Raw genomic sequence first — 9165 nt, forward strand, 5'->3', positions numbered from 1 at the left:
AAAATGGAATACAAACTTTGGAAAGTCTGGGGCCTCAGTTGGATGTTGAAGTGAGACTCAAAATGTAGCTACAGACCGAAATTGCACACAAAGAGTCAAACTTCCCAATAAGTAAGCAATGCCATATATTTATATACATTAAGATGGTATAATGAAATCAATTCAATCTATAAGCATTTAGATTAATAGTAAAATTCTCTACCATTAGGTTTCAGTATGCATTTGATCACTAATTCATTCTTTTTCATTTCAATATTCACTAACATCATTTTTGCATTCTACTTCCGCTAAAGTCTCCGAACTCATAAACTCATCTTTGTTAACTTTTTGATGTCATCCCAGATTGCCCGACAACAATTAATACCATCCCAGGTTTCTTGGCAACAATGGCTTATCATCTCAAACTGCTTAGCAATGATGGTTTCTTAATTCATTTATGTCATCCCGAATTGCCCGACAACGATGATTTCCATTCCGGGTTCCCAAGTAACAATAGCTTACCACCCTGGGTTGCCTGACAACAATGACCTATCACCCTAGGTTGCCCGACGATGATGGCTTATCAAGTCAAATCCACTAGTACATCAATCATCTTTGTCTCTCATCGTATCGCTAAAATCAAAACACCTTCATTTCTCGATTTCGATACTCAAAATGCTTTTGCGCAAATCATACAATTAACAAACATAATTTAACTCCATAATTACACATTTATTCATTCTAGTATTGATCTTGATATTCAATCCCAATGGTTCCAAATCATTTCATTCACCACTAACAGTTTATTTAGTAATAGCTAGAATACAATATCATTAAAATGCAGAAATTTAATAAGTGCTAAGCCATAGAAACACTTACAAAAACTTAGATTACTTGTCGCCAACTTTTGCCTTCCCCGTCCCTTTTAATGCTTTCACGTTGTCTTTAGCTATAAACATCAATATAACAATGCAAATCATTGCTTTCTAATTAAACTTACAATCAATTTCAAATTCTTATATATATATATATATATCTTGGCATTTATTCAATTTAGTCCCTAAACTAAAAATGTCATAACTTTCAAATTTGAGCTTTGATTCCAAAACCTATTTAGAATTCATCCTTAGCTAACTTACTAGCAGCACATAGCATATCAGTTTTACCCCACTATTTGCAAAATTTTACATTTTAATCCTTAATGACAAAATCATCGAAATCTCACTTTACAAATTAGTCCTACAAACATTTAAGCTTAACATGCAAGCAATTAGCACTAAAAACTTCATGAATTCAACGGTAACTCCTCAAAGTTTTAACAACTTCATGAACTAGTCCCTAGGCTAGCTAAATCAAGCTCTTAGGATCTCAAAAACATAAAAATTACAATAAACGAATTAAAATGACTTGCCAAATGAAGGAAATAAAATTTGGAAACTTTGAACCCTAGCTCTCATTCTTTTCATGAATGAAGAAGATGAACATTAAAAATGTTTTCATTTTCATTTTATTTTTCTATTTATATCTTGATTAAAACTAATTAACCTATCTTGATTAAATTAAGCATACCTTAAACAAACTTAATTAAGGCTAATCAAGCAAAATGGATTTCATTGTGGAATTCCACTATCCATATTACCAATTGGTTTATTTGCTCCATTAATCATTAACAATTTAAAATTTTATAGCAATTAATTTTTATCACTTTTATGATTTAGTCCTTGTACCTTAATTAACTATTGACTTGCTAAAATTTACCTATCCAAAAATCAATTCACCTATTATCTAATTTCGTAAATATTTTAATAAAAATATTTACGGCCTCAGTTTACGAAAATGGGGCTCCAAAACCATGTTTTCTTGCACCATTGACTTTTAGGTTGTTACAAAGAAAGTGTTGCTTATTGGTTGTTTGATGTTTAACTAATACTAAGCAGTATCACGTGGTCGAATCGTAATACGAAAAGACAGCTTGTATTAGTAGACGAACCTAAACATGTCCTTAGTTTAATCAGAAATGAGCAAACCGATTAAAAGACTAATATGTCGTCTATCAAGTCCAATTAGGGAGATGTTTTATCTTGGGCATCGAAGCAGATGACTCCTAGAAGATAGAGACATAGATGTAACTGACTTGACTAACAGCACTTCGAACAGAACCCAAGAAGAATAGATCCTAAATTTGTTTATGGATTTATTCACTTGTGATGTTCATGGTGTGGCATACCTAAATCCTGAGTGGATGACGGGCTAGGTATATGTGACTCGTACACTTTGATGTAAGTAAAAGCTTGAGTTCAAATAGATAAGGAACTGAAAGCTGGTACTTTAGGTGTACTACTTTTGCAGTATGTAACGTCATTCACAACAGTGGAATTCATAGCCTGAGACGTGGGTAAAAGATATCCTCTCATTGGCATTACATGGTAGATGAAAAGTAAACGTGGCCACGGGTCATTCGTCTTTTTGATGAATGACTTGATTATTATTATTATTATTTAATAGTAATTGACTTTTTTATGAAGGAAGATGTAATGGTTACCATGAGATAAAATAGAATCATATTGGGAGAACGAATATTATCCCAAAGAGATCAAGGATATCCTATGAGGGTAACACACTTATGACACGGTCATTGGAGGAGCACTAAGTAGTTGCTTTCGTAATAGTATGTTGTTAGGGAGAGTTGAGTCATGATACTATAGTGGAATGACTTCGTGACTAAATAAGTTTATAATTAATAGGTGAAAAGTCAAAAGTTAATTATAAATCATTTAAACCCTAATTGCAAATGTCCAATCAGTCCCTCCGCTAGCTCATTGAAACCATAAATGAATTGTGAGTTTGAATCGAAATAAACGAAAGGAATGGAAATAGAGAAATAGAAAACATTCGGGAATGGTTATGGTTTTCTCCGAAATGAAGAAATTGAATAATTTGGAAATGAATGTAGGTTTATCAAAATGGAAATGGAAATGGAAATGAAAATGAAAATGAGAAATGATGCATTTGTAAATATAGATGGATTACTAAAAAATGATTGAAAAAATGAATTTATATTTTTGAGCTATTTTAAAGCTCAAAAATGAAAATAAATCATTTGATCATATTGAACATGTTGAGTAGTGAAATATTAAACATATTTTCTCAGAAATTTTACCAGGGGTAAAATCGTCATAATTTTACTAAGGGTAAAATTGAGATGAGAAAAATATTTAATATAAAATATTGAAGTTTATTTTAGGAAACAGAAAAACAAAATCGGTTTGGATCAAACTACAAAGTACTGGGTTAAAGGTTCATAAAATACTCGTAATTTGACCCGATATGAGAGAGACCCAAAATCTCCTCACGAAATATGAAGGGGCGACAACCCTAGTAGGAATATTAGGGGATATCGTCCACCCTACTCCTACTCTAAGTTGAAAGTTGTTTTTCTAGTTGAAATAAACTTCTACAATTCAACAAGGGTTCTACTTTCTCTTCCTATAAATAGATGACATCAGTAGAGCTATTAACACAACTTTGAGAGATTGTTACTTTGCCGAAAATTAGAGAGAATTTATTCTCAACTATTAAATATAGTTTTTCAAAATAACAATTCTCCCGGTTTCTATTAAAGAAGAGATAATTTTCGTTTTCACCCAAAAAAAGAAAAGAAAACTTTTTCTAATTCTGCATTTTGATTCAGTTGGTTTAAGTCCATACTTGAAGTAGTTCATGGTATGAGAATAGCGAAAAAGATCGTTTGATTGAAAGTCAAAAAATATCAAGGATCCGCTTATCTGAAAACACAAGTATAGTTTCGGTCTAAGATTTATTGCTATAAATATAAAAAAATTAGATCAATTTTCAAAATTTTAATTTTCCGTTATGCACTAAAACTATTTTCAAATTGAATTTTTTCGAACATTTGGTATCCAACAATATACATCCTTGGGTGAGAAAAAAAAAAAGCATGACATTATATCATTCGGTGGGAACATTTAAACAGATTTTTTAACGGTGTTTGACGGAAATGATTGATTCAGGTAAAAGAAAATAACTTTAGGTATTAGTTTAGATTAAAAAATATTTAGGTATTAAATTGGAAAAAATTATATACTTTACAGGCGAAATATACTTTAAGCCAAATATTAATGATAATTTTTTTTAGCTAAGTTAAATCTGCTGGAGCAGTTGCTCGACACCATTGATCTGTAAGAGAATCAATGGAAAATAAGACTTTTTCATCATGAGTTGGTTGAGAATGATTCTGATAAAAGGTGCAGTCCACTTGCCTAAGAGATACCCAATCCATATCATTGGACCCACCTATATATATCTGAGTAAGTGAGAGACAAAATTTAGTTACCCAAATTCTTATTCTCCATCATTAACTTACCGTGTAACAAAGCAGGAGGAAAGAAAATCTTCTGTTGTATCCCTTTTTCTTTTGATCAGTATCTTTTTGGATTGTGATTTCTTTTAGTCTTTATCTCATTTTATGAACATATATAGAAAAACACTACTTGTTTTCCTCCACAAAGAAAAAGACGGAGCATAAACAAAGTCACAGCGCTTTGTACAAAAGTTGGATTGATATCTGAAATTTAACAGATTATAGGAAGTGATGAGTTCCAGCCATGGGCAAAAGGGTTAAGTGGGTATTGAACTGGCCGCTGCGTAATTGTGGAGTGGGGACATAAAGACAGAACCTTGCCCAGCAGCTCTGGGCTTTGAGCCTTTGACTTTTGGACCGGTGGATTGCTCTTATAATCTCATAATTAACAAATACATTATTTGATTATTCAAGGTGGACGTGAAGGGTTTTAGCCACTAATTTATGAGGCAGTCAGTGTGTGCGAGATGGTTAGTTGGCTGATACTTTTAGCCTCAAAAGAAAGCCAGATAAAAGTGCTAGGAATCATGATGCAAATTTTATTAATTTATTTTTTTTAACATTTTAATATATTTTAAACCATAAAATAAATTTATTATGGAATTTAAGGGTTTTGTATTGTCGGAATAAATAAATATGTATAATTTGATATTTAAGTTTAAATTTAATGTTCAATTTGATATTTAAGGTTTTTTTGTTTTAATTTTATATATGAGTTTAACTTCAATGTTCAATTTAGTATCTAAATTAAAGGCCATCAGTGCTCTAATTAATATTTGATATGTGTGCTCTAGTAAAAAAATACATGTATTGAATTGGAAAAAAAACTTAGATATCAAATTAAACATTGAGACCAAACTAGGTACTTAATTGGGACGAAAGTACTCTTAAGTATCAAATTGAAAAATTTTAGGTGCCAATTTAAATATTAAGCCAAACTCAAGTAGCAAATTATAACAAAAGCACTTAAATACTAAATTAAACATTAAACCTAAACTAAAATACCAAATCATATATTCACTCTCTCATTTTAAATTGTTTCCAATGAAATTATAAATTATTGCTACATGAAAAGAATGTTGTTCAAATACTCATATTTCAATTTTATATATCTTTATATTCACAATGTAAAATTAATGTAAATTTGTTATACCTTCCCCACGAATGGGGATACATGGTAGATTGGAAGGTCTTCCGAGAGATGCACCTTACCTGCTACAAATCGAAGGTAACCATTTAAAAAAGCTAACCATTCACTTGTCCAAGCACCCGGCCTTCTGTTAAGAAGGTAATTCTTTTGGTCACTAAACTTCATGTGGATTCAACTACTTTATATCATCAAGTCAGAATGAATGAAAAATATGTTCCTTCATAGACATTCCCGTCTCATTGAAGTCATGCCCCACACATCCCGCAACAATGATTTGATAGTAGGATCAACACTTTTAACACCATTCTGTACGGGACCTTATTTATAAATATTCCTAAAAACGATTAAAAAAAGATGACTCTCAAGATATATTTGCTTTCACTTTGTCAACTTACTTTCAATATTCAACCTTCATATTTCCTTCACCCTTATTGTCTATAATCTCCAACTCTCCGTCTTAATTGGATAAATCAACCTCCATTGACACCACCACATCCTCTTCCATATTCCTCCCTTATTGTATCATTATATCAACAAAACTTATAACTGAATTTTCCTTTTTATATATAATAGAATTTATGAAAATGCAAAAATAAAAATTAAATAATTTTCTAATTAAGTACGCATAATCTGAAATATGAAGGGAGGTAAGCTCAAGAGATCACGTGCCTTGTCAATCATTGATCATGTTATATTATGGTGTCATAGTCACCTGCCGCTTTAATATCCTTGCAACTCAATGAATGGGAATAATTTCAAGTTAATTAATCATAACTGGAAAGAAGTTAATAAATCATTGAAAGGGACTGATTTTCCAATCTTCATGCTTATAGATTTTTTAAAAGCTTTATCATTTATATAAATAAAATGCATTTACAAATACAAAACATATATTTAAATGCATACGACAAAATTGAAAATTTATATATTACAACTATACGTAGCTCAAACCTAAAACTTTTGCTTTAATCAATTATACTAAAGCTTCATTTAAAAAAAATTCATATGCCATCCTATTATTATTTTTTTGTCTAATTTTCATTTTATTTATACATATAATATTTTGGTTGAATGATATAAAGGGATACGAATTTTTTTGATAACTTTGAGGTCTCTAAGGTTAAATCTTATTTATGAGTTTAATCTAGAGATTTTGTTAAGTTACTTACTCAATTTTATTTGCAACAGTTGCTATATTTAACTATTGATTTTGTATAATTTATGCATCATCATTTCAAATTACTTGTTAATTATTTTACATATTGATAATGCATAAAATTATTTATTTATATTGCATCAAAAATAAATTTAAATTGATATTTAAATCCATAAAATTAATAAGATAATTTCTTTTCGAATAAATTCATACAATGGAGAAAGCAGGATTGAATGCATTAAACCCAAAATAAAACTACTACTAGCATAATTCCATAAAAAATACAAGAACCACCTGGTGACATACAGCATACTACAGAAAAGGCATGCAAATGCAAGCCTTACTATTCTTCTTTAATTAGGATGTGCTGCTTCAGCTGAGCTCTCTTCGTCTGTTGGCGAATCCTTCTCCATGTCTCATGATCCAAAACCTTTCTATCTCTTCAGCTTTTCGACCTGGAATCCTACCAGCAATTAAGGCCCACCTATGTAAATAATTCAAGTATTAGGTTTAACTATTCGGAACATTAAAATCAGCCACCACTCCATTCAAAACAAAAATAGATGCATTTTTTAATTAGGATTACACTGAATCCGGTGGGTTTCATGTATGAAAACAGTAAAAAACCAAATACTACAGATACTATTGTACTTTCCGAGTGAACTTATTTTCCACGTTGAATAGCAGCCATGTAATAATGGAGCCACTGCTCTGTTATATTACCTATATATTCACCAATAGGACAATAACAATTGTCTGACATTATTGGTTTGGGAATAAATAAATAAAAATACATGACCAGACAAAGCATTCGTAACTAATACCCAGTGCCCACGATTGATTGCTCAATCATTTAAATTGCAAGTTGCTTGCAATCGTGTCCTGTTTATTATCATAAGAGCATATGTAAAGAAACAAAATGTTTCAAATCTCTGAAACCAGTGATAGCTATGTATTTAAGATTTCCTTACTTGTCACCAACGAGTTTGTACATTCTATAAATTAGATCCTCTTCTTGTTCAGACATGTTTATGAATTCCCACTCAATGCTGCTCACCTCTGCCATAACATTCAGACGACCAAACAGAGTTAACCTTAACCAACCCCAAGTGTTTTAAAAAAATGGAAAATGGACTAGTCAAAAACAATAAATTAAGAAGAAATACAAGAACCCCAAAAATCAAGGGAAATGGGTGCTGTTGTTCCGACAAAAAACAAAAGAAAATAACCTACCTTCAGAGCAGCAGCCACTAGTCTTTGGTTGCTTCCGGCGACGTCCGTCCATATCTTTAATTTGCAAAAGGAGGCAGAGAATTTGAAGAGAATAAAAGATACCTAATACTCCAAAGTAGAAGTGGTGATAAGCACACGTGAATAGGATTGAAGTACAGAGGATGAGAAGAGCAATTAATAGTTCCCTCAAAGGTAAGTGGTATAAATATTCTATGGACTTTATATAAATGGGCCTTCCCCTGGGACAAATGGCAACGAACGACGGATCCTACCAAACAAACGAAATTAAATTCCGTTGACTTGTAGTTGTCCCTGTTTAATTCGTAAGCATTTCCCTTTTAATTCGGCACTATGTTCAATCGGATAACATTGATATTTGATGGTACAATCTTTAATTTCACAACTAAAGTAAAAAAACTCGTAAATGTTTGTTTTATTGATATTTAAAAGGTTTTATTCACATTTTAACCTCTAAACTATACTTATTTTTTATATAGGTATCTTCTTTTTTTTTGCTCAAATAGATACCTGAACTTTAATTAGGTTAATTATTTTAGTCCAAATGCCTAATTCTGTCTGAAAAAAAATTCTCTGACCAATCCGGACTTGAAATGTGTCCATGCCAGATATTTAAAAGAAATAATTTTATTTCAATTTTTTCCTACCGTCTCAAACTCCATCCCCATTTGCTCAAGCCCTCGAGGGTCATATGAATGTGCACTGCCGTGATAGGGCTTGGCTTCACCAAGCATACCCTGTTGCTGTTGGTGGTAACAGTGTATTCAACAACCCAATCTTACCATCTTTTCCACCCACAACTTCTTCATCCACTCTCTTAACACCCATACAAGCATTTGTCACTAATGGCAGTTTGTGCCAGGGATTTAAATTGCGGTCGCGGCCACGTTTTTGGTCGCATTGCGTTTATCGCGGTTGCGGACATAACGGATGCTATTGCGGTCATTGCGGGTATCGCGGTCGTGAATTTTAAAAAAAAATTCACACAACTTATTGTAAAATATAATAGCGATTTCGGTAGTAGCAGTTTCGGACAGTGCCGCTACCGCTATATAACGGCCGCTATTTTGGTAACGGACCGCTATTTAAATCCCTGGTTTGTGCCCCCTCTACCAATTACACAACCCTAGTAATAGGGTTCTTACTTCTTCTCCACCCATGAATGCATGATCCATCGATTCACCTTCTACCCTTCTCTTCATTTCATCATATCCCTCTTACAATTTGATGGCGGCGGCGACAACATCT

General features: G+C 32.0%; 1 protein-coding gene across 2 annotated transcripts; it reads right to left on the reverse strand.

The window, feature by feature from the left end:
* Positions 1–6829: 6829 nt before the first annotated feature.
* LOC105796076 (transcription factor CPC) lies at positions 6830–8081 on the reverse strand. 2 transcript variants are annotated; one of them, XM_052633757.1, is made up of 3 exons: positions 7900–8081; positions 7638–7725; positions 6830–7129 (listed from the first exon to the last, which is right to left on the reverse strand). In XM_052633757.1, exons 1-3 carry the CDS (start codon positions 7949–7951, stop codon positions 7039–7041), a joined length of 231 nt encoding a protein of 76 aa, XP_052489717.1. In that variant the 5' UTR covers positions 7952–8081; the 3' UTR covers positions 6830–7038. The 2 variants fall into 2 exon arrangements, with proteins under 2 accessions (XP_052489717.1, XP_012481169.1); XM_012625715.2 differs by having other exon boundaries at positions 6830–7150.
* Positions 8082–9165: the final 1084 nt, after the last annotated feature.

The sequence above is a fragment of the Gossypium raimondii genome, chromosome 7, assembly GCF_025698545.1.
Source record: "Gossypium raimondii isolate GPD5lz chromosome 7, ASM2569854v1, whole genome shotgun sequence".
NCBI lineage: Eukaryota > Viridiplantae > Streptophyta > Magnoliopsida > Malvales > Malvaceae > Gossypium > Gossypium raimondii.